General features: G+C 43.0%; 1 protein-coding gene across 2 annotated transcripts in view; it reads left to right on the forward strand.

The window, feature by feature from the left end:
* Nucleotides 1–22,431, forward strand: part of LOC121552524 (pleckstrin homology domain-containing family G member 3) — a 117,050-nt gene extending 94,619 nt beyond the window's left edge. For both annotated transcript variants that reach the window (XM_045211362.1, XM_041865479.2), the window contains 16 exons: nt 2,656–2,725; nt 2,884–2,930; nt 3,745–3,895; nt 4,782–4,913; nt 6,109–6,291; nt 7,006–7,098; nt 7,477–7,563; nt 7,669–7,702; nt 8,970–9,065; nt 9,485–9,517; nt 10,899–10,909; nt 13,147–13,512; nt 14,747–14,860; nt 16,621–16,716; nt 17,202–18,795; nt 19,957–22,431. In XM_045211362.1, coding sequence (XP_045067297.1) covers nt 2,656–2,725; nt 2,884–2,930; nt 3,745–3,895; nt 4,782–4,913; nt 6,109–6,291; nt 7,006–7,098; nt 7,477–7,563; nt 7,669–7,702; nt 8,970–9,065; nt 9,485–9,517; nt 10,899–10,909; nt 13,147–13,512; nt 14,747–14,860; nt 16,621–16,716; nt 17,202–18,795; nt 19,957–20,909 — 4,060 coding nt within the window. In that variant the 3' untranslated portion in view covers nt 20,910–22,431. The remainder of the gene's footprint in view (nt 1–2,655; nt 2,726–2,883; nt 2,931–3,744; nt 3,896–4,781; nt 4,914–6,108; nt 6,292–7,005; nt 7,099–7,476; nt 7,564–7,668; nt 7,703–8,969; nt 9,066–9,484; nt 9,518–10,898; nt 10,910–13,146; nt 13,513–14,746; nt 14,861–16,620; nt 16,717–17,201; nt 18,796–19,956) is intronic.
* The last annotated feature ends 3,764 nt before the right edge of the window (nt 22,432–26,195 follow it).

Here is a 26,195-nt window from a genome sequence, read left to right on the forward strand (position 1 = left end):
CCTGTCCAAGGCCACACACCTCACTACCCAGTGCTATCCCAGAGTGCCTGAGATTGGAGAGTCCCAGCTATGCTCCGGCATCCACAACAATGAGACCCATGTTTGTTAGTGGTGGGTCCTGTCCTTTTTAACTCTGATATACGATGACATGCAATACTCCCTTAAGTTAGAGATGGTACACCAATACCCTCCCCTTTCCCCTACTACTGCAATAGCACGTAATAAGTCTATCATTAAGTAAGCACAAAGAAAATGGCGTCGTGCTTATTTTCATTGGCCAAACTACATGGTTTTTTCCCAATGTCCTCTAATGATGTCCTCTAACGAAAGTCATCATTGCTTGCCCCAGGATCACTGGAATAATTTTTTTTTTTTAAACTGGAGTATTTTGTATGATGTGTAGCACCAAATAAGCCTTTTCAAGCCCTGCCTATTGAGAAGAGGTAGGATCATTCAGTGGCACTTTTTTCGGGGTCACTGTTCAGAGGCCTTTACAGAGTAGAGTACATCCTTGAACAACTTCTGTAGTGTACAGTCTATGAGTATTGCACGAGCCAGCAAATCAAGATGGATGATTATTTGTCAGCTTTTAGGCAGACTGGTATAGATGATTGGCTGTCAAATTCCCTTTGTGGAAGTGAAGCGAAACGAGTGCAGCGGTCAGAAGGGTAGATCAGGCTACAGACTCGGCTGCAACCACAGCAAAAGGGTTGTGAGCCTGGGGAGCAGCAATCTTCTGTGTACGGGCCGCTCAATCCTTTATCTCAGTATAATTTTTTTGCCCAGTACTGGTATTCTCAAGTTCAGGGATGTGCCTATCATATCACCCGCCCTTTCTTCGTGGTATTTGTGTGAAACCATTGCCCTACATATCTTCCTTTCACAGAAATCCAGTAAATTGGGTGTACTGTATTAGGGATGGGCATTTGTCATTTTTTGACTGTTCGAGTACTCCGATTTTATTTTTTTAGTACAAAAGATACAGAAAATAATAATACTTTTTGAACACAAGGCCCGCACTGAAAAAAATTATGTGCGCATTTATGCCAACAGATCGCAACAATGCCTAATTTATCATAACCATAACAGATAACAAATCGCCATTGCTAAAGTACCCCATATATATTTGGTCCTTTTAAAAACCTGCTGTATGTAAAATATTGTGTGCTATAGCTTGGAAAATAAATACATGTGACTCTGGATAACAACATAATGATGTTTGTTTCCAACATTAGGTCTGTTTTCCTAAAGAAGTTAAATCCGCTTTGTGTTTTGTTTACTTGCCACGATGCTAATGAGTATCACAATACTGGTATCGTCCCGGCCCTACAGTTATGTTATCTAAGTAGGCCTACATCTCTTCTCCAAACTGACAATGAATCAAGGGATGGTTGATGACTTGGCATGAAGTGCGTCCGGTCTGGAACAAAGTAACTTATTTGATTCCTGTGTTTTTCTAACTCATGGTTAGAAATAGAGAAGGCATTAGTCCTGTTGGCGTCGTTACTGGATGAATAGCCACTCTTATCTCTTATTTAACCCACCAAGGGTTGGTTTGTTCAATTATGTGCTGATGGTGGGTTTTCCCCTCAGTGAGAAAAGAGATATGAGCAAACTGTTCTGTTCTGAGGTATTGTCGACCTTCAACTAACCTGCGATTGCCCTGAAGCTCTTTACCTGTCTGCTTCCTCACTGGCGATGCCCAATAGCAGTCCTTCAGAGTGGGGAATTTATCTTCATCTTGTACCCAAATGTGTCCCTGTTACATGTTAAAGGGAGATCATGGGTAATGCTTCCCAGGTAGCCATTTTCTTTATTCCTCTTCCAGACGGTTAAATCATTCCAAGGCTTCTGCTACTTGTTCTCTTCTTATCTCTCTCCCTCTCTTCACCTCCTCTCCTCTCTCCCTCTCTTCACCTCCTCTCCTTTCATTTTCTCCCCAACTCTTGTCCCTTTATCAGTCTTTACATGTTCTTATACTGCCTCTACCAGTCAGCCCTGTAATTAAAACCCTGTACTAAAAATGTTTTTAAACGTCTTCACTAATGTATTCCCTGCTGCTATATGGCTAAACTCCCTGAGACCGAATACTTTCAAGACAGAGAGGCCTCAGACCCTGTTTACCAAACTGACACGTCTGTCTGTTGTCGTCCCCTCATTGTTTAGTCTCACCGGGGGACTTTTTTTGCTACTCCATTGGTTGTGGATGGTAAGTTTTGGTTTGCCCGTTTGAAGTTGCTGACTAAGTGCATGCTAGCACTGAGGGCATGGTGTGCTGTGGCGTGCAGTCTGGGTTTGCTGTGTCTCTCGTGTGGTAGGGACTCCTCAACGCTGGAAGATTGTCTTTCCCATTTCCCCTGTGATCATGGCTCCCGACGCTCCAAAGCAAACAACTCTGGGCACGAAGACAAGATGGCAACAGAACCATATTTAACCACCTCTCTTTTTCTATTATCGATTATGAAATGTAGGGGATTGTCGACAAAAGCCTGAAATAAATGCTGCTTTGGTTTGTATGTTACAAGTGTGATTGAAATGTACTGCACTACGATATCTGCAATATATTTGCAAAAGTCATACTGTATAATTTGCCATTTGATCTCAATCTAACCAGGCCTCACCTTTGACCTCTTCCCTCTGACCTCTCTATTGCAGTGAACTGCTGCAGTCCTTAGATATGTGTGACAACGACCCTGTTGCCATCGCTAGGTGCTTTGTCATGAAGGTTAGTGCAATTCCAGTCCTGTTCTGCTATGCATGATTCTCTGCCCTACTGAATATTTTAGTCCAGTGCTTGAAACCAATAGCTCGTCATAATTTTTTATGGATTAACACTCGATCTAACAATATTGAGACTATATAATGTATTATTTTTTCTTTCAGAGAGAGTATTTTGAGATCTATACACAGTACTGTACCAACTACCCAAAGTAAGTGAACTCTCTTAACTGGCCATTGTACCTGGCATCTGCAGCTTTACTGGTTCAACTGTTCCCAGAAACAGACTGAGCATGTGAAGAAAACCGTGGATGACTTCAGATATTGGGGGATGTCTGCTACTGACACCTAGTGGTGGAAAGTATACTCTGTTTGCTGTGCTGTTACTCAAGAAAGGAGTTCTCTGGAAAAATCTCATTGTACCAGTGGAGTCTGCTGAGGGTTGAACGGCTCATAATAATGGCCGGAACGGAGCAAATGGAATGTCATCAAACACCTGGAAACCATGTGTTTGATGTATTTGATACCATTCCACAGATTCTGCTCCAGGCATTCCCACGAGCCCGTTCTCCCCAATTAAGGTGCCACTGACCTCCTGTGCATCCTACACACCTACTAGTTGTGTTTTCAACCCACTCCAGAGATGTTATGTACAAATTATAGTCATTTTGCTCAAACTAAATGGGTGAGATGCAAAAATAATGGAAAGGATAATATCTAAATGGATAAATCGGGGAGCTTATTTGACACAAACATTAAATTGTACTAGAGATGATAAGTGTGTAGATGTGCACCAGCTTTATCCATTCACAGAACTAAGTGTTGGACAGTGATTGAATAATTACAACACAAGACTTTCCTCTAGACTCATTCTGTAGTACTGACCCGGTCCTCTCCATCTAGGTCTGTTTCTGTAGTACTGACCCGGTCCTCTCTCCATCTAGGTCTGTTTTGCTGTAGTACTGACCCGGTCCTCTCCATCTAGGTCTGTTTCTGTAGTACTGACCCAGTCCTCTCTCCATCTAGTTCTGTGGCTGCTCTGACAGACTGCATGAGGAACAAATCTCTGGCCAAGTTGTTCCGCGAGCGGCAGGCTTCTCTGAAACGCTCCCTTCCCCTGGGCTCCTACCTGCTCAAGCCTGTACAGAGGATCCTCAAGTACCACCTACTGCTTCAGGTACAGAGATAGGATCAGTTTAGCCTTTTAGGTCACAATGAATACGATTATATGGACAGGGGGACCTGATCCTAGATCAGTACTCATACTCTTTGAATACAGCCTGTTGAGAGGATCGTCACGTACCACAGTTACTCCAGGTAGATAGAAACTAACCACCCAAGGAATGCCATTTCACAGCATCCTGGTTCAAATGCATCTTTCCTTCCTACCCTCCCACTTCATAGATTTCCCCTATCCATCCATGTCAGATCAGTAATTACTCTGAGGATTGGAGGAAGAAAGGATGCATTTTTGAAATAACCAATTCGGGTTCTCCAAAGGAGCTTGAAATGATTCAGATACAGTACCAGTACAACTACTCATTCAAGGGTTTTTCTTTATTTTTACTATTTTTTACATTGTAGAATAATAATGAAGACATCAGAACTATGGAAAACACATATGGAATCATGTAGTAACCAAAAAAGAGTTAAACAAATCAAAATATATTTTATATTTGAGATTCTTCAAATAGCCACCCTTTGCCTTTATGACAGCTTTGCACACTCTTGGCAAATATATTTTGATTTGTTTAACACTTTTTTTTGGTTACTACATGATTCCATATGTGTTATTCCATCATTTTGATGTCTTCACTATTATTCTACAATGTAGAAAATAGTAAAAATAAAGAAAAACCCTTGAATGAGTAGGTGTGTCCAAACTTTTAACTGGCACTGTATGTATGTATGTATGTATGTATGTATGTATGTATGATATATTGACACCAGAGGTTCAACTTCTTACAAGAACAAACAGAACAACTCTCACTACGGAGCCATGCCTGTGAGAAGTGCACACACTGAGTTGACTAATTTAACTAACTATGGTGTTCCTTCTGCAGGAGATAGCCAAGCACTTTGACCCAGAAGAGGAAGGCTATGAGGTAGTGGAGGAAGCCATCTACACCATGACAGGCGTGGCCTGGTACATCAACGACATGAAGAGGAAACATGAGCACGCCGTTCGACTGCAGGTTAGCAGACGCCTCATTCACGCAAACACCCATGTAAACATATTCTCAGACAATTACCAGACAATTACCACACAAAGAGCAGAACACACACCCATCAACACGCGCCATAATTTCACACCATAAACCTACATCCTTTCACACCCTGTGTAGTCAATGTGAATAAGCCCCTCACACAATAATTGACATTTAAACCCACTGGCCGTCTATCTGATCATCTCTCATCTTGTGCTGTCATTACATTTCAATTAGGCTGTAGCAGGTCAGCTCCGTGGACGTCAAGGGCTCAAATGGCAAACCATATCCTACATAGTGCACTACTTTTTTTACCAGATTCCTATAGGCCCTGTTCAAAGGTAGTGCACTATAAAGGGAATAGGGTGCGATTTGGGACGAAGCCAAATGTTCTGACCATCATGTGGTCCTCTGTAGCTCAGCTGGTAGAGCACGGCGCTTGTAACGCCAAGGTAGTGGGTTCGATCCCCGGGACCACCCATACACAAAAATGTATGCACGCATGACTGTAAGTCGCTTTGGATAAAAGCGTCTGCTAAATGGCATATTATTATTATTATTATTATTATTATGTACAGTTCAAACCCTCCATGGTTCTCCTCTCTTGTTAAATTAGATTGAGTCTACAAAATTCCCGACCAGGGGCAACATGACGCGGTCAACTCCAGGAGACCCACACAGAGTAGCTCTCTCAGGGCAGTGCATGGGAGCTTGTCGTGAAAGGCCATGTAAAAATAAACAGCGACTACAGTGTGTTCTTAGGCTAATTCCTCATGGGCCCAGCTATTTATTGGTCGGAGCTTGTTGGAATAGATTTGTTTCTCATGTGCAGTTAGGCTTGATTATGTATTTAATCCTGGTTGGAGGATCTATTACCCCAAACTACCTCAAAATACCCACAAACAACCCCAACATACCCCAACAACCCCAAAATACGCTCACACCCCCCAACAACCCCAAAATAGCCCCAACGACCCCAAAATACCCCCAACAACCTGGCTATGCTCCAAATACCCATATAATTGCACACCTTCAAGAAACACCCTTGAACATTTTGGGGAAATGAATTGCTTAACATGGCTCGCGCCACAATGAAACCTTTTTCCCCCTATGATGTCTACTGCTGTTGGGTATCTAATGAATAGGTGCTCCTTCATCACCTCACCTGTGTTGGCTTGTCCAGGAGGTCCAGTCGTTGCTGATCAACTGGAAAGGACCGGACCTGACCACGTACGGGGAACTGGTCCTGGAGGGCACCTTCAAGGTCCACCGGGCCAAGAACGAGCGCACACTCTTCCTCTTCGACCTTATGCTCCTCATCACCCGGCGCCGAGGAGAGCACTACGTCTACAAGACCCACATCTCGGTGAGTGCTGCTTGCTGGGGTCAAGGGTAAGGGGATCAGGATCTCTACAACACCTTGTCCCGTTTCAAATCTCCATTATATTCCAATCACTTACAGTTTGATTGGCGAAAAGTAATTAAATGTATGTCTATATCCTGTGTTGCATTTATTGTATATTAATTATTTGGAGATTTACGTAATTTTGATCTTATGCTCTGATAATGCCTTCTCAATGGTCCCTAAGGGGATTAATGAAGACGTATTGAATTGAATTTTAATTCAGTTGAAAAACAGAGCTGAATGTGTTTAGGCTTATCTGTGGCTAATGTCTGTCCCATTGGACTAAACTAGCTTCCTTTCCCCGTTTCCTTCCTTTCCTGATGATGAATGACAGATTAGGTGGTAGGAGAGTAATCTAGCTATTCCTTTCCTGATGATGAATGACAGATTCGGTAGTAGGAGAGTAACCTAGCTACTCCTTTCCAGCGTCAGTGATAATGAAGGAAAGGGAGCTATTTAGGATTCTTTGGACTGGACCCGATTCTTTCTCTCGTTCTAACTTTCTTCCACCTTCCTGATATGTCACATTTGTCTTTCCGTTCTTTCTGGTGACACTGGGTTTGATACGCCAAAGTATCCCCTACGCACGGAATGAATGAATATACTTCAGTATTAAATCTAATTATTTTAACAATATTTCACTTGTCTTTCATTTCTCTTGTGTTTTGGCTAAAGTGCTCCACCCTCATGCTGATCGAGAGTGCCAAGGACTCTCTGTGCTTCAGCGTCACTCACTACAAGCACCCCAAGCAGCCTCACACAGTGCAGGTGAGTGAGGGAGACCTCTCAACCAACCGCACAGTACCACAGTGGCTAATTAATGGGAATTCAGAGTCATGGTAGGAGAACATAAAGACACGTTAGGAGTGGACTTTTAGAATCATGAATGCCATAGTAACCCTGTGTAGCATGTGAATCAGATTACAGTATTGTGTGTGTGGGGGAGGGTTGGTTTTACTATCCTTGTGGGGACCAGACGTCCTCACAAGGATAGTAAAACAAGGAGAAAAACAGACAAGTGGGCACATTTCGCAGGTCACCATAAGTACAAAAGGCAATTTTAGACTTAAGGGTTAGGAGTTAGGTTTGGGAACTTACCTGACCCTCTCTCACCCCTCCTCTCCTCTCCCACTCTCTTACCCTCAGGCCAAGACTGTGGAAGAGAGAAAACTATGGGCCCATCACATCAAAAGGATCATTCTAGAAAACCATCAAGCCATCATCCCTCAGAAGGTACACATGAGGTGCTATTGCTAAAATGAAAGAGGGCAGAGGGAGGGGGGCGTGGTAATCTAAGGGAGGATAGCTGATGGTTGTTTTTGTGTTTATTTCTATCAGGCAAAGGAGGCCATCTTAGAAATGGACTCGATTTGTGAGTATTCACAGTGATAATTCATGCACTTTACTGCCCAGCCACCACATCTATCCAGCATATTTTTGTATCCAAGCAACATCGGAATGAAGTTGATTTATTTCAGAGTGGCAGAGAGGGTGCTTTTAATATACTGAACAAAAATATAAACGCAACATGCAACAATTTCAACAATTTTAATGATTTTACTGCGTTATAGTTCATATAAGGAAATCAGTCAATTGAAATCAATTCATTAGGTCCTAATCTATGGATTTCACATGACTGGGCAGGGGCGCAGCCATGGGTGTGCCTGGGAGGGCATAGGCCCACCCACTTGGGAGCCAGGCCCACCCACTGGGGAGCCAGGCCCGCCAATCAGAAATCGTTTTCCCACAAAAATTGCTTTATTACAGACAGAAATACTCCTCAGTTTCATCAGCTGTCCGGGTGGCTGGTCTCAGACGATCCCGCAGGTAAAGAAGCCGGATGTGGAGGTCCTGGGCTGACGTGGTTACACGTGGTCTGCGGTTGTGAGGCCGGTTAGACGTACTGCCAAATTCTCTAAAACGATGTTGGAGGCAGTTTATGGTAAAGAAATTAACATCAAATGATCTATCAACAGCTCTGTTGGACATTGCTGCAGTCAGCATGCCAGTTGCATGCTCCCTCAAAACTTGAAACATCTGTGGCATTGTGTTGTGTAACAAAACTGCACATTTTAGAGTGGTCTTGTATTGTCCCCAGCACAAGGTGCACCTGTGTAATGATCAGGCTGTTTAATCAGCTTCTTGATATGCCACACCTGTCAGGTGAATGGATTATCTTGGCAAAGGAAAAATGTTCACTAACAGGGATGTAAACAAATGTGTGCACAACATTTATAGAAATAAGCTTTTTGTACATATGGAACATTTCTGGGATCTTTTATTTCAGCTCATGAAACATGGGACCAACACTTTACATGTTGTGTTTATATTTTTGTTCAGTATAGATAAATTATTCTTTTATAGATGTCATAGAAATGATGGAATGGCAGTCGCTGTGTATTTATTCTGTCAGACCGCTCCCTTTTACAGGCCTCTTCATTAGTGCTTTAAATGAACATTAATATATGTGTTAATTATATACAAAAGCCACACACTGTAATAATATTGGAAAGTGAGTGGATTGAGCGTCATGCATCAGTTTAACATTTTTGCAAGAATTTGTATTAAAATGTTTCTTGGATCATGATGTGTCATTCATTATACTTTAAGTTGATGTTGTTTTTCTCTGTGCCTGAAAGACCCATCAAAGTTCCGGTACAGTCCAGAGAGAATGAAAAAGGTCTGCCAATCAGACGAGTTTCCCAGAGAAGGTCGTCAGGGGCGACGACAGTCAGGTAAGCACCCAACTTTAGTCCTGTAACTCAAATCGGGTCTTCTATTGATGCGCAAACCCATTCGCTACTGTGTATGTGAAAGTACAGGGAAAATATATAGGGAGACATATATATATATTATGACACTAGCTTTAATCACATTTTGATCAGATTTGGCCAATGCTCAAATTGTGTGTCTGCTCAAATTGTGTGTCAGTCACGTAACTAACATTAACGGTAACTCACATGCTTTTTTAGCCTGGATTCAGATTTGGAACGATTTGTAGCTTTACGTGTCACATTTACGTAATTAAAACATTCTATCTCTCTGAAAAGGATTTCACAATGACCATCCATGTAGTTTTGAATCGTGATGAGGCGGGGACCGTCTGAAGTGTCTCCCTTTTGAGATGTGCTCATTGTCTATTTCTCTCTCTCAGAACCAACCAAACAGATCCTGAAGAACACCAAAGGTAAGGATACGACACTTTCATCCCAGCCAATTTCATATGTCATCATCAGCCATTATTACACCTCCGAGAACCTTTTGTGACTGTTCAGAACTTACTTTTGCCTGTTGCATTTGTCTTGTAACGGATAGATTCAGCTTGAGAGGCATTCAAATGAGATTAGGAATTTGGGAAACACAAAACTAGATTCCCCCCCTCCTCTGTGTAGTAGTCACAGTTGGTAACCAAAGATGAAAGGGTTAGCTTGAGGAAATGCGCATCTCCTATGATGCTGGTGCAAATGGTGGATTCTATGTCTAGTATTTAGTATTTGATTAGGATCCCCATTACCTCCTGTCAAGGCAGCCGCTGCTCTTCCTGGGGTCCAAACAGGAACAGAACAACACGTCACAACAAAACAATAGTCTACATCATTAATAAAACAATACGTCACACAAAGACATTGTGCACTATTCAAATGTACACTGCTCCACCAGTCTGTGATGAGGGACAATGGCACAGCAGGTGCTTCAAAGGAACTGTGGGTAGCAGGTAAAAGGAAAGCCCTTTTTGTCCGTGTTTTGAGGAGATTAAAGGCTAAGGTCTTCTCCCTCTGAAATTAGAGCATAAAAGCCCCTTGTTTAATAAAATTAGAGCATAAATGCCCCTTGGTTAATACAATTAGAGCATAAATGCCCCTTGGTTAATACAATTAGAGCATAAAAGCCCCTTGGTTAATAAAATTAGAGCATAAAAGCCCCTTGGTTGCTCCATCGAGTTTCGCTCCAGCTCTTTTCTAGCAGTCAAATGTGGTTTGGAGCGCCGATCAGTGTCTCTTGCCCATTAGATTGATTCAGACATTTTAGTGAAAAATGTTCCGTTAGGATTATCCATTTTATTTTCTCATGCACCTTGTGTGGTGTGAAAGTGAGCTAGGTTTGGGCATCACAAATGTCATATTCTCCATGTTTTAGTGTTAGCGTTAACAAATGGTCACCAATGTTAGTCACTGTAACAACGGGAATTCTGAAACGCTGCTGGTTGAAAAGGTGTAAGGCAAGCAATAGCATGGTCAAGGGTATTTTTTTCCCATTGCGAGCAAACTGATGGCGGATTGCAGAATTTGACAAATTAATTTTCTGAACTCAATATTAAGCTGTCAGTCATACGATACTTTGGGTCAGGTTTCGTCTAAGGAGATTAGACTCATTCATTGGTGAAGAGAACTCAATGTCATTTTCAGGGAGAAATCATAGTCATTGCGTGCATTTTTAATTTGGCTTATCATAGGCTTGTGTAATTACAGTTGACTGAATACTTTCCTCTTTGTCCTTTTATTAAACATCTGAAATATTTCTCTACCCCCTTTTGTTCACTTTTCCTATTATTGGCGGGGATCCTGCAGCCGTCCTCAAGGTAAGCCCAGAGTGATTCATTTTAAATTGTCCTTGATAACAAACTCTATTATACCGCTCTTACCTCTGCTCTCAGAGCCGAGCCGAGGGTAACTGCGGTTAATCATGTTGGTTAACATGCCCTTCAAAGATGGCTGACGTCATAGAAAGGAAAGGCTTTTTCCCAAATGAGAGGAAACGTACATCTGGAGATTGACATATTTCGTTTAGTGGGCTTAAATTGAGGAAATGTAATGACGAGGTATGGACGATGTACATACAGTGGGGAGAACAAGTATTTGATACACTGCCGATTTTGCAGGTTTTCCTACTTACAAAGCATGTAGAGGTCTGTAATTTTTATCATAGGTACACTTCAACTGTGAGAGACGGAATCTAAAAATCCAGAAAAACACATTGTATGATTTTTAAGTAATTAATTTGCATTTTATTGCATGACATAAGTATTTGATCACCTACCAACCAGTAATAATTCCGGCTCTCACAGACCTGTTAGTTTTTCTTTAAGAAGCCCTCCTGTTCTCCACTCATTACCTGTATTAACTGCACATGTTTGAACTCGTTACCTGTATAAAATACACCTGTCCACATACTCAATCAAACAGACTCCAACCTCTCCACAATGGCCAAGACCAGAGAGCTGTGTAAGGACATCAGGGATAAAATTGTAGACCTGCACAAGGCTGGGATGGGCTACAGGACAATAGGCAAGCAGCTTGGTGAAAAGGCAACAACTGTTGGCGCAATTATTAGAAAATGGAAGAAGTTCAAGATGACGGTCAATCACCCTCGGTCTGGGGCTCCATGCAAGATCTCACCTTGTGGGCCATCAATGATCATGAGGAAGGTGAGGGATCAGCCCAGAACTACACAGCAGGACCTGGTCAATGACCTGAAGAGAGCTGGGACCACAGTCTCAAAGAAAACCATTAGTAACACACTACGCCGTCATGGATTAAAATCCTGCAGCGCACGCAAGGTCCCCCTGCTCAAGCCAGCGCATGTCCAGGCCCGTCTGAAGTTTGCCAATGACCATCTGGATGATCCAGAGGAGGAATGGGAGAAGGTCATGTGGTCTGATGAGACAAAAATAGAGCTTTTTGGTCTAAACTCCACTCGCCGTGTTTGGAGGAAGAAGAAGGATGAGTACAACCCCAAGAACACCATCCCAACCGTGAAGCATGGAGGTGGAAACATCATTCTTTGGGGATGCTTTTCTGCAAAGGGGACAGGACGACTGCACCGTATTGAGGGGAGGATAGATGGGGCCATGTATCGCGAGATCTTGGCCAACAACCTCCTTTCCTCAGTAAGAGCATTGAAGATGGGTCGTGGCTGGGTCTTCCAGCATGACAACGACCCGAAACACACAGCCAGGGCAACTAAGGAGTGGCTCCGTAAGAAGCATCTCAAGGTCCTGGAGTGGCCTAGCCAGTCTCCAGACCTGAACCCAATAGAACATCTTTGGAGGGAGCTGAATGTCCATATTGCCCAGCGACAGCCCCGAAACCTGAAGGATCTGGAGAAGTCCCAAAATCCCTGCTGCAGTGTGTGCAAACCTGGTCAAGACCTACAGACAACGTTTGATCTCTGTAATTGCAAACAAAGGTTTCTGTACCAAATATTAAGTTCTGCTTTTCTGATGTATCAAATACTTATGTCATGCAATAAAATGCAAATTAATTACTTAAAAATCATACAATGTGATTTTCTTGATTTTTGTTTTAGATTCCGTCTCTCACAGTTGACGTGTACCTATGATAAAAATTACAGACCTCTACATGCTTTGTAAGTAGGAAAACCTGCAAAATCGGCAGTGTATCAAATACTTGTTCTCCCCACTGTACGACATATTGCTGTACATCCATCCATGGGGTTGATATACATTTCCTGGGGGAAAAAAACATATATTTTGGAACTGGTTGCTTTCTCATGATTAGTTAGGTGGGGGAACTCTGAACGCAATGTGAAATGCATGTGTCAATTGGCAATCAATGTCTTATTCCTAGACACCCTAGTGGTCTTAATAGCACTGTCTGGGATTTACTCTAGCTCTATAATGTCACGACATGTGGGTATGAGACGATTTTGTAATAAGACTCATGTTTTCACACAATCCAGAGTATTTGCTGAGTGTGTGGAGATACCCAACAGGCTTTACTGAATAGGTCTTGAGGTGGTTCATCAGACAAAATGCATTGAGTGATCCAGGGAAATCTGTGTGACTTCACGCTACAGCACGCAGACAGCGAAGGGGCCCTACCAGACGACCCGCGCTCCATTCAGGCCGCCGCTAGTGTCAGCACCCTGGGCTCGAGCCTAGGCGAGTCCGAGGCTGAGAGGCCTAGCGTGGAGGAGGAAGAAGAAGAGGAGGATATGGGCCTTAGGAAGGACTCTCTTGAGAGGCTAAGCCCAAGTGACATTGAGGAGCCGAGGACAGGGTCAGCGTCCCACGAGGGCAGGGCGACCCTGGGGGAGGAATGTGACTCAGATGATATTCTGATGGAGGAAGACCAGGTAGAGGACTTTGCCAGTTCCATGCTGGCCGCCATCTCCTGTTGGCACTATAGAGCCAGGGCTTTGCTTTCCATGGGGGTCATAACGGTGAGACTCTAGCTGCCACCATCGGGTTTCCTTTTTCTTCTAAGCTTTGTAGCGAACCCCCCTCCAGTCCTCAGCTTGGCCACATTGGTCCACCCTAGTCCTAGCCCAAAGTCTTGTCAGTCATAACCTACTAATGTCTTGGATAACCCCTTGTCAATGCTATTCGCATCCTGCAAACGGCGACTGACTTTTGTGAATGACGCTCTGTCTAAGTTTGTATGTTCTTTGTCTCAATGCTTTCTACATTAGACTAATAGATGCATGATCTTCATACTCCTGGAGCACCTCTAATGCTGCTTCTGTAGTTTGGCTGTACTGGGTGCATGTTTGAGTGACTGCCAGTGCTGCAGAAACAAGGGGATGAATGGAACCTTATTCATTTCTATTTAACTGACAAAATGACCTTCGTTGTTTTGCTGCTATTTACAATGTCGTTATCATTGCCTCTTGTGAATCTCTCAATTAAAATGTAAGAAATAGGAACTAAAAAGGGTCGGCAACTGCCCTCATCTCTCAGTTTAGCCCAAACCTGGGCTCCAACTCCAATGTCTCACACTGACACTGATCCCAGGATAGGTACACACTAATAAAAGAGCAGTCACCCTTTCTGTTTGTGCTCTAAACTACTGACCAGTCCTGAAGGTGATGCATAGTGTCCTGGTTTTAAACCAGCTATGTCTCATCTCTAAAAACATCCCCTGGTATTTTCTTACTTGTCTGTTTTAATGATGCTGAACTAAAATGAGTGTTTACTGCTACTTGAGTGTCAGTCTGATATTAGCGGCGTCTGTTAACACAACACTGATTTGCATGTCTGCTGGGATTGGTCATGCATAGAGTGGGCCGTTGATAATGACGTTTGCTGATTCACAACCCAGGCTTTAGCTGGCTCTAATCCCCTTGCAAATGCATTACCGTCTGTATTTTCAGACTCAAATAATTAGTCCCATTCCTACCATGCACATCATCTCAAACAGATCGGTATCATGTTTCACTCTTATAATTAAAGTAATGTGAGACTATAGACCCCAGAGAGGGACGAAAAGAACAGGATTTATTGGCAATTTATACAATTTTATAAAAGCAATCTGGAAGACAAATATTGTATTACTGCTTATCAAGAAGCATTATCCCTGTCTTGGCTGAGGTTAGGAAGCTAATTGGCTGAGGTTAGGAAGCTAATTTTAAATATTTTAAACCTGGTTCTAAAATTCTCTACTGTTTTGTCTTGAAGGATGAAGAGGGAGACAACGTCATTGAGGAGAATGGGTGTTACAAAGAGAATGGGCATTCATCTGGTCCTGTGTTACAGTCGGGGACAGAGCAAAGCATCTCCATCGCGGAAAAGGTAAAGGAGTGTCAGAGCTGGTTGGTATTTGTGCTCCTCACTGTACCGTCTGAATCTGTGAAAAATCAAACATCATCTTGGGGATGGAGGGAAAACATGACTCATCTGCTGTCTACTCCACTTTCATCTGTCTCAAGTCTCTGGGACTTGAAGGATTGGGTTTGTCTTCACCGCTGTCTCTGCTCCAGCCAGTGCCGCTGACATTATTCAGTGACACATTGTGCCCATCTGTCTTGACTGATGTCTTCCATCGAAGGATGGCAGTGGAACTGGCCTGTCTGGGTCAATGTGCACCTTCCCATTTACACCAGAGATCTGTATATAATGAAGAGGTGCACGTTTCTGCCCTAACAATGGCAGTCGTTGTCCCAAAGGCGGGAAGGCAGGCGACAAGTTTAAGTCCAAAATAAGCCCATAGAAACGTATTGTGCATATTTTGGACAGATTTTAGTGAGAGTAAACCTCTCACTTCGCCTCTTCCTCTATGGTTTACACACACCAAACCCCTCCCCCCGCCTCTCACGCCAACAAAGTTGAAAGATCACTTTTTTCTCTCTGACAAGCGGTTTCAACTCGCTATTTGCATTTGAGGTTTGGCCCAACAGAGTCGGTAATATGGACACCAATTCACCTGGAGACATTAATTTACTGTAATAGAGGAGAAGTTCCCTTTTCTAACGATACCCTTTTTATGTCTCAGCTACTCAAATTGCGCGCAGAGCAGACGCTACTAAAACGAGAGTATCAATGATTGATTCATTGATTCTGAAAAGTGAATGCTCAGTTTGTCATATTGGGGTACCATGTACCACGAACAGCCAAATACTGTTATACTAGCTGTCTAGTCTGTGTTTTATAAATGTGCAATAAGCATAAAACACAATTATATAAGGTATTGGCAACTCGTTCTCATTCTGAGAAATAAGGTAGGCCACTTGATTTCAACAGCTGAACAAAGTGGACAGGCAAAAAAATATATATAATAGTTGGAGACAGACAGAAGGGTGTGTTCATAACAATTCAACTGTTCAACCTTGTTAGCAAAGAAATCCAAGTTGGCTAAACTTGAAAGATAAAGATTAGCTGGCTAATCACAAGCACGTGGGCTTGAGAGATTGTTGATGAGACCTGTGTTAATTTTCTATAGCCTAATGCCTGCTACAAGAAGTTAGTCATTATTAGTGAATGTGCATTATGCATGGTTCTAGAAAAATGTGTAACAAAAAAGGCAATTTTCATAGACAGACTTGAAAGCTATATCAGTGATTATTCAAAAAAAAAAAAGCAGGTTATAATAATAATAATATGCCATTTAGCAGACGCTTTTATCCAAAGCGACTTACAGGTTAAACTATTTTGATAAAATAATAAAATAATGAATGGGTGTTATGGTTGTGGAAGGCTTATATTTAGCCTAGGTAAAACTTCACAAGCCCTGAATTCATTAGATTATTGCTGACTGTTTTAAATGGTCCTCTGTAGCTCAGCTGGTAGAGCACGGCGCTTGTAACGCCAAAGTAGTGGGTTCGATCCCCGGGACCACCCATACACAAAAAAATGTATGCACGCATGACTGTAATTCGCTTTGGATAAAAGCGTCTGCTAAATGGCATATTATTATTATTATTTTATTATTATTATTAAATGCAGTGTATTTGACCTGTAATTGTACAATGATTATTTAGAGAAAACATTTAAAAAATCGAGCTGTATATTGTGAATCGCTCATAAGTTTGAAAAAATGGAGATCTGATTTTCAGGCCGTATCGCCCAGCCCTACCACAACCCCATCAAAGTTGCCCATCACTGCTGTAGATGTTCAACATAAAAAGCACTACTTTCATGGAACAACCCAGGTACTGACACATTTTTAAAGATGCACATTTTGCATTGTTTGTTTTCAGTGTATTTTGAAAAAGACTTCACTTGTTTAGAGAGTTGATTTTTGCAGCAACAGAAAATCCCTCCGCCATTTCCTGATTGCAAAAATTCTAATAGTTTGCCTAATTTCAGTTTGTGACAAAACAAGCAATGCATAGTGTAGTGTAGAGAATCATTGTACCATCTAAACCGCTGTGAAATATTTGTATTTTCAGCTGTTTGAAGCTGGTGTACAAAACCAAAAGTAAAATACGCAAAAGCGAAACTTCAGAACGGAAAGTATAGAAACAGCGCACATAGAAGACATCTACCGCTTCTTAGACTTGCTTTCAATGAGAGACAGATCTACAACTCAGATTTGTATGTGAATTTGGTCGGGTCGCCCAAAAAGTTACATATTGCAGCTTTAAGGATGGAGGTTGCTTTTGTGCTCTTACTTAGAATTACCCTTTTTCTCCAGGTTACTCAGGACAAGCCGCTGCTCCAGACCAAGACCTCTGCCTCGGAGTCCACTGAAAGGCCTAAGCCAGCCCCCTCGGACTCAGAGAAGGCTTCTGCCACTCCCCCCAAGGTCTGCACCACTCCCCCCAAGGTCTGCACCACTCCCCCCAAGGTCTGCACCACTCCCCCGAGGATGGAGGTACCAGAGCCTCAGAGGGACAAGGAGGACGCGATGGAGGAACAGGACGAGGCGTCGTCAGCATCTCAGTCAGATGACATAAAAACTTTGAGCAGTGCAGATTCTTCAGAAGAAGAGGAGGAAGTAGCAGCAGCACAGGAGAGCGGCCCCAGCAGCATTCTGCCTCCCTCCGTACTGAATCAAGCCAGTGCCATCGCAGAGCACTTCACCAACACCGCCAGGCGAGGCAGCACGGATGACGCCCGCTCCCTTGGCTGCTCCTCGCCACGCCTTCCCAGCCGTACTGGCAGCACCCTCAGCCTTGGCGGCGAAGCCAATGAACGCCCCCACTGGCTGAACAGCACCTGCTTCGAACCAACCCAGGACAACTTTGGCGGAACGGATCTGACTATGCTTTCTCCGAGGGACGACAGCCTCTTTGAGATCCACAGGAGGAGAGACTCTACCCTATCCAAGCAGGACCAGTTGCTCATTGACAAAATCAAAAGCTACTACGAGACTGCCGAGCACCAAGATGCCAACTTCAGCCTCAGGCGCAGGGAGAGCCTGACCTACATCCCTACTGGCCTTGTGAAGAACTCTGTCAGCTTGTTCAACAGTTCGGACGAGAGCCCTTGCGCAGAGAAAAGTGATGCGTCAGCCTTGGCCACTTCCTCTGCACCTCACCCTTCCACTTCAGAACCCGATTCATCAACAGCTCCAGACGCCTGGGACCGCATGACCTCCAGTGCATCATTTGACTCTCTGGAGTTGGAGAGAAGTAAGAAGCCTGAGGTGCTGGGTTCAGAGGCCGAGAGAAAGGACAGGTCTCTGAGTTTACAGGAGAGGCACATCCATGACGAGGAGTTCCGACCTTCATCTGAGATGATCAAGGTTTGGCAGGACATGGAGAAAAAGGGGAGTAGGTCCCAGGGAGAGGCCAGAGGCCCTGTGAAAGACCGAGAGGCTCAGCAGAAGACCTCTAGTGTTGCTGGTCCAAGCCTGTGCAGAAGGAGCCAGACTCCCAAGAAGAACTCTGAACCAGAGCCTGAAGATTCCTTTATGATACTGGAGGAAGCTAACCTGAGCACCATCACTGAAGAGTCCATGAGCCCTTCGCCCATCAAGAGAAAGGGGTTGGGGCTTGGCCGTACAGCGAGTTTGAGGGATCCCCGCAGATCCAGGATGGACGAGGGTAGGCTTTCCAGAGCCCCTATGCCCAGGGTCATCCAGTTGAGGGCTGAGGAAGGGGAGGAGGCCAGCAAGGATCCTCAGTCGCCGGACGATGCGGAGATGGCCAAGAACAAAGTGTTCCAGTTGGCCCGGCAGTACAGCCAGCGTATCAAGTGCACCACACCAGCTCCTAGGCAGCGAGATGTCCTGTTGGGCAAGAAAAACCTGCCCTGTGTGATCGAAGAGAAGCCAGAGAGCTCAGGTATGGAAGATGTGGAAGAGTGTTGTGTTTTTCTAAATGATGTGCACTCAGGTAGGGAAGATTCTTATTTGTCCCCAAGTGTTGTGCCTCAAGAAGTGTTGTGCTATTCTTTTTACCAAGTAGGGTTTGAACTAGTCCTAGCCTCGCTAGGAGGTGCTCTCCTATTAGCCTGGCAAATATCAGTGTCCAGTGATGGATAGGGCTGCCCACATTGGGGTGAAGAGTTGATGGAAGAGTTTATTGACAGATTGCTTAGCAAATCATACAGTTTTTATTTATGTGGCCTACGTAGTTTACATGCACACTGAACCAGTATTACTTCTATTTGGCAATACTCTGAGTAAGGCAGAGTAAAGTCTTAATTAGAGTAAGCTTACTCCGAGTAAAATAGGTTGAATATCGAGCTATTTTCCAGATTATTATAGGATTATTAGGACAAGTAAACGCCTTAATCGGAGTATTGCTCTTTCTCTGAATACTTTTCGGCAAACAAGCACACAGGAAAGCAACTTACTCCAGAAGAGAAGGCATTGGGTGAGTCAAGGTAGGATGATGAGTAGCTGGTTTTAGCAACGCTAATTAGTATTCTCCAGCCAATTTAGCTTGTTTGCTAAATTGTGTCGTTGGTATGTCATTGTCGTGGGTATATTAGCGGTCGTGACGGACATGAGACGGAGTCCCACTGTTGTCAATGCAGCCTACTACTTCGGCAGCGTGAGCAGTACAGCAGCACATAAAGCACGTATTTAGACTCTATTTTCCTGAAACCGACACAAGTCACTGAAGCTTCTGAAAAACTGGAAGAAATGTATTGCGCTGCCTTCGTAATATGCTGCCTGAGTAGCAGTCAAAAAAGTATGCTGACAGAACGCGAATGTGATGTTTGTAGTTCATTGTAGATTTGTCGTTACTCAGAATATTGTTTTACTCAGAGTATTCACAATAATCGTGAATATTGTGTGCATGTAAACATAACTGAAGATACCAAAACTACTACTAAGCAATATAGACCGCAGTGTCCCTTCGGAGCATTACAGTATGCCACACGGGAATGCCCCCCCCCCCCCCAAAAAGGCACACCTTTTCAACTTATTCTGATTTTCTGACCCCCAGGTAATTCCTGTTAAGTCTTGTTTACATGGTGTGCTTTGTGTTTTACAGGTAAACCCAACTTGACGCTGCCCCTGCTCTCGTTTGATCGTATGAGCAATCTCCAGGAGTTGAGTCCTATAGCTATATCTCCCAACCCTGCTCAAACGCCTAGTTCTTTGGGCAGTCCCCGGGTCCTCTCTCCCGGCCGCACGCGCGCCAAGAGCCCACTCAGTCCTACGCCTACCGAAGCTTTCAACTGGCCCGATGTGCGAACACTTCGCTCCAAGTATGCCAGCTCAGACAAAGACCAATCCCAGCTGCCGCCAGTTAACCGAAGCCGCTCAGTTCCTGAGAGGATGGACAGCGGCCCCAAGAGGCGCTCAAGCTTCTGCTCCAGCTTAGTCACTGCTTGTGGTACGGTCGAGGCTCCGACACACAGACCCCACCTCAGCAGGGACCCTGGGCCTGGAGAGGGGTTGGCTAGGCTCCACCGGGCCGGGTCACTGGACCAGAGGCTGAGTGGGCTGCATCTGAATGAGCTGCAGAACCTCCAGGACGAAGTCCCTAATGGCAGTTACTACATCTCAGCACAGGCCACCATGCCCGATGACCACAGGGTCATTGTTGTGGAGAAGGTTCCGGAGCCTGAGCCAGAATGCACCTCTGCAGAACCGCTGGAGATGGTACTCAGGGCAAGGAGAGTAGAGGTGGTAGAGGACATAGATGATAGCTATGTCCAGATCCGTTCACCGACCACTAGAGAGAAAATCTCCATCATGGCTGTAATCGACCGCTGCCGGGCCTATCAGGAGTCTGATGAGTATAGGCAAAGGGAGGAGGGCGGGGCTAAGGCAGAGTCAGTCCCCTTGAGTGGGAGGGGCAAGGAACTTGACAAGGGTCCACCCTCAGATGAAAAGCTTGACGATGCCCAGAAAACGGCCACGAACTCGGTCAAAAAGACAGATGCTAGTCAACAGAACGTGGTGAAAAACTTGAGACAAAAGTTCCTTAACTTGAGGTGAACAGCACCAGTAAACTTTTTAAGTAACCTTTTATTCAGTTCATATTTGTCATCAACTAAAGGGTTTAAGTTAGGTATGTGGATCTCAAGTTAGGATTCGGTCCAAAGTGTGCATGTTGGCCAGTCCTATACTGCAATTTAATGACTTAAGCTTTGCTCTCAAACTTTCTGTGTACATAGAAGCAGTTATAGTGACAGCCCAGGGAAATTGTAGTTGTTTTGTCTCAGAAATGTTGCATAGAAATGTTTAAACATCTATGTATAATACTCAAGAGAACCTTCTCTTGATCCTGAAATTATGTCTGTCTAAAGCACCTTTTGTATAGCTTGAATTGCACAATTGAAGAAAGCAATTTTTTGAAGGGAGTGAACTTTTCTTAGTTTTCTTTCTAGGGTGGCTACCCACTGGGCACAGATGTCACTTCAATGTCTAGTTTTGATTTACATTTGATTGACTTGTCAACTAACGTTAATTCAAAGTAAAACCAACAAACATTTTAACCATCTCATTGGATTTAGGGTAAAAGTTGGGTGAAAAAAAGACAAATTACCTAAATTCCTTTACGTCAATGTCTTTTTGCAAATCCAATCCATTTCCATGTTGATTCAACGTCTTCACATTTGAATAGTTTTGTTGAAATGACATGGAAACAACATTGATACAACCAGTTGGTGCCCAGTGGCTACTGTGTCTCTGACATAAAATGAGAGCCACTCAACATCATAGCAGCACTACTTTACTGTTTACTGGAAAACACAGAAATATATGATATTGTCTGATGGCAATGGTTTTTTGGGGGGAAATGCTGACCAGAAAATTGAGGGATTGAGTCTGAAACAGAGCATTGCATCATTTGCTGTCTTTACCATCTTTCCTTGAACTCTCACCCTGCACTAGACTTAACCTTCAGTACACATGACCTGACCACTAAAATACATATGAGAGAGTCAGCGCCATACTGGGATCTAATGGTTCATTAATTGCCCTATGTCCACTTTGTATATCCCCCCTGATGTGGTGATATCTCAAGGATTCTCTTGTAATTCTATATAATCATGAATTGTCAAATGGAATGAAAATCAAAGACCCTGTATAGAGTCACTCTTTTCTAGTCAGTCAACTTCTTACCTTGATTATATATCATTGATTAGTTAATTGGCTAATGATGTGCACGTTATGTATTCTCTGCTTCGGATGCCCAAAGGACTTCATTCACAGCAATAGGTCATTGAAATGAGCAAAAACTAGTGTACACGTATGGATCCAGGGGACCCTAGTCAAAGGGGTCCACGTCTTCTACTGCTAAAAAGTGTTACTGTCATTGCTCACTACTTCCTTCTCTTCACATTCTACATTTACCTCTTATTTATTAAGCCAACGTCAATTTTATGAACATTAATTGTCTTGTCTTTATATATTTGTGAGTGTATATATAGGTTGTCTTGTATGTTGACGGTTGTACAGAAATGTTTGTGTTGCCTAGAGATGGCATACATTCCATATTAAAACAGCACATAGTGCTCACTTCTTGTGTGCGCATACGTGCGTTTGAGTCAGGGAGAGGAAGGGTAAAATAAAAAAAAACTTGCACGTCTTTCTGTTTCTTCGAAAGAATTGTGGCTGTATGGCTGAACAAATAAGGTTTAGTTTAATCTCCTTTACGGTGTCCATATTAGGACAGGCTCACCGTACTCCTTAGAAGATAATCATGACATCAGAATGATTCAGTCCTATCCATAAAAAGAAATGACCAGTAATGGCAGTTACTACATGTCATGACGACAACCAACATACCTGAATTAGGAAAGCTGCTGTTTTTGGTAATAAGAGACTGCTATGAGGTGATTATGGTTCAATGGATTCTAAACAGACATGCTTTTTATATAATAATAATATATGCCATTTAGCATATATGCCAATTTGACTAAGTCATCCGTGCATACATTTGACATATGGGTGGCCCCGGGAATCGAACCCACAACCCTGCAAGCGCCATGCTCTACCAACTGATCAGCACAGGACCACTTTTAAGGGAGATTTGAAATGCAGTGCAGTCTCTGCTAAATGGCTCTCTTCCTACTTGTCAGCGAAGTGATTGGAAACCCTTTCAGAATGGGTAGAGAGGAGAGGGAGCGTGCTGTGACAATGGGACCGATGCCCTTGTTGTTCGCAGTAGCGTTGAACACCAATTAGCTCGACAGTGAATGTGGGAAGATCATGTAATTTCAGAGAAACTGATTCTAGTGTCAAGACTGCGTTCAGTTCTAAACAAATAGTGCTTTATGATTATGTTATGTAAATAAACCTGTCATATATAAAAAATAAAATAAAAAAAAGGATGTGTATGAATAGCCTTTGTCACAGAGAAATATAATAATTCACTTTGATGCAATACATTTTATGTATCTTGCCAACCAGTGATGTAAGTAATTGCTGATGCTATGCGTTGGCTAGTGAGAGGCTTTGAAGTCACCGGCCACCATATTGGTACTCCTCAGAATGAGCAGCCATTAAAGGAGAAGTCACCGGCCGCCATATTGGTACTCCTCAGAATGAGCAGCCATTAAAGGAGAAGTCACCGGCCGCCATATTGGTACTCCTCAGAATGAGCAGCCATTAAAGGAGAAGTCACCGGCCGCCATATTGGTACTCCTCAGAATGAGCAACCATTAAAGGACAACATTACATTTATTTATTTGTTGTAGTGGGGACAGTAACATTAGTAGTCTCAAATTTTTTTTAAATATCTTTTGTATTTTTGTAATGTTTAGTTCACATAATATAATTTAAAAGTATGCATTAAGGTGTCTGTAATAGAATATACTTGACAAAAAACGAATGTAGACCAAAAACAGTGGAGGAGTACAGAAATGGCTGTGCAGTGGCTTCAAAACAGCGTCCCGCCAGTCATCTAGGGTTTAGGTTTATATACATCATTGGTGCTAACCTGAGTTGGTAGTAGAAAGAGTAAGGCTGCGTTTACACAAGCAGACAAATTCTGATTAATTTTTTTAAACTAATTTGTCTTTTGACCAATCTGAAAAGCTCTGAAAATAGATCTGATGTTAAAAGATCTGATATGATCGGTCAAAATATCAATTAGTGGAAAAAACATCAGAATTGGGCTGCCTGTGTAAACATAACCCTTGAGAGGTATCAGTATGTGCTGAAGACGCAGCCTATGAGGTTTAAGAGAAGCCAAAGTTTCAAATTAAATCACACTGCCAGATTATAATGAGGTCTATGGTACATTCTGCACTTTCCACAAGTATTTTGCACTACGTAAATGTCGCCCTAAGTTAACAGGCCTAACAATATAAAGTGTCTCTGACAATCGTCCAAATAGAAAGTGTTGACCTGCTGTGACTGCATGCTGTTAGTGTTTACCGTTTGGTGCCCATCAATGAATTTACTGTTTAAATGGATTTGTTTTCTTCTCAAAAGCCATTTGCATTATTTGTTCAAAGCCCGATGGCGTGTTTAAGTTTGTGAACATACCTGGAACAGCATTATAATTCAACTATGACTTTGCCTGCCGAGAATCTGTGTTAAAACTGTTTGCAATAAGTGTATCTTTAGTATTTGTAAAATTCTTTAGCAAATTTAAAGTACAATTCCAAAGGTTTGCAAAACTGTATCGCAAGCTAGGATTACTAATGTTTTGACAGAGCGACAGAAGTGGTTACACATTCCTCGCGGGGAAAATCATAGTTCAAATGGGAACCCAAGGGGTGTATAATAGCCATTTGGTGACTTGGAGAAAAATTATATTGTGAGTAATGGGGCATTTGTGGTAAGGGTGAAGTGGTAAGTCTGACATTATTGTGTTCAAGTGCTTTTGAAGTCAGACCAATTCATCAACCAATAAGATTTTAGCTAGCTTGATAAGCTAGCTAAGTGGTGGAAATGTACCCAATTGTCATACTTGAGTAAAAGTAAAAATACCTTAATAGAAAATGACTCAAGTAAAAGTTACCCAGTAAAATACTACTTGAGTAAAAGTCTAAAAGTATTTGGTTTTAAATATAGTTAAGTATCAAAAGTAAAAGTGCAAATCATTTCAAATTCCTTATATTAAGCAAACCAGATGGCGCCATTTTCTTGTTTTTTTTTATTTACGGAAAGCCAGGGGCACACTCCAACACTCCAACATAATTTACAAACGAAGCATGTGTGTTTAGTGAGTCTGCCAGATCAGAGGCAGTAGGGTTGACCAGGGAGGTTCTCTTGATAAGCGCGTGAATTTGACCATTTTCCTGTCCTGCTGTACTTTTGGGTGTCAGGGAAAATGTATGGAGTGAAAAGTAAATTATTTTCTCTAGGAATGTAGTGAAGTAAAAGTACAAGTTGTCAAAAATAGAAATAGTAAAGTACAGATACCCAAAGAAACTACTTAAGTAGTACTTTAAAGTATTTTTACTTAAGTACTTTACACCACTGAACGTTAGCTAGCTTGCTTAACATTGACATTATGGTCAAACTATCTACATTATCCACATTGATAAGTTTGTGATTGTAAAAAAAACGGATTTGTTGTCATCTTTTGGTTGAAAAGGTGAAAGGTCAGTGGTGAAACGTCACAACTCGGGTAACAACATTTTAGAGTTTCCCATTTACATTTACATTTTCCTCATTTAGCAGACGCTCTTATCCAGAGCGACTTACAAATTGGTGCATTCACCTTATAGCCAGTGGGATAACCACTTTACAATTTTTTATATATATATATTTCCTTTTTATTTATTTATTTTTTTTGGGGGTAGAAGGATTACTTTATCCTATCCCAGGTATTCCTTAAAGAGGTGGGGTTTCAAATGTCTCCGGAAGGTGGTGAGTGACTCCGCTGTCCTGGCGTCGTGAGGGAGCTTGTTCCACCATTGGGGTGCCAGAGCAGCGAACAGTTTTGACTGGGCTGAGCGGGAACTATGCTTCCGCAGAGGTAGGGGAGCCAGCAGGCCAGAGGTGGATGAACGCAATGCCCTTGTGTGGGTGTAGGGACTGATCAGAGCCTGAAGGTACGGAGGTGCCGTTCCCCTCACAGCTCCGTAGGCAAGCACCATGGTCTTGTAGCAGATGCGAGCTTCAACTGGAAGCCAGTGGAGTGTGCGGAGGAGCGGGGTGACGTGAGAGAACTTGGGAAGGTTGAACACCAGGTGGGCTGCGGCATTCTGGATGAGTTGTAGGGGTTTAATGGCACAGGCAGGGAGTCCAGCCAACACTTAGAGGGTCGTTCAAGTGAAACTTCCCTGTCGGAACTCCAAACTTCCGATAACTCCGACAGCATGT

This window comes from Coregonus clupeaformis, chromosome 36 (assembly GCF_020615455.1).
Source record: "Coregonus clupeaformis isolate EN_2021a chromosome 36, ASM2061545v1, whole genome shotgun sequence".
In the NCBI taxonomy this organism is placed as follows: Eukaryota; Metazoa; Chordata; class Actinopteri; order Salmoniformes; family Salmonidae; genus Coregonus; species Coregonus clupeaformis.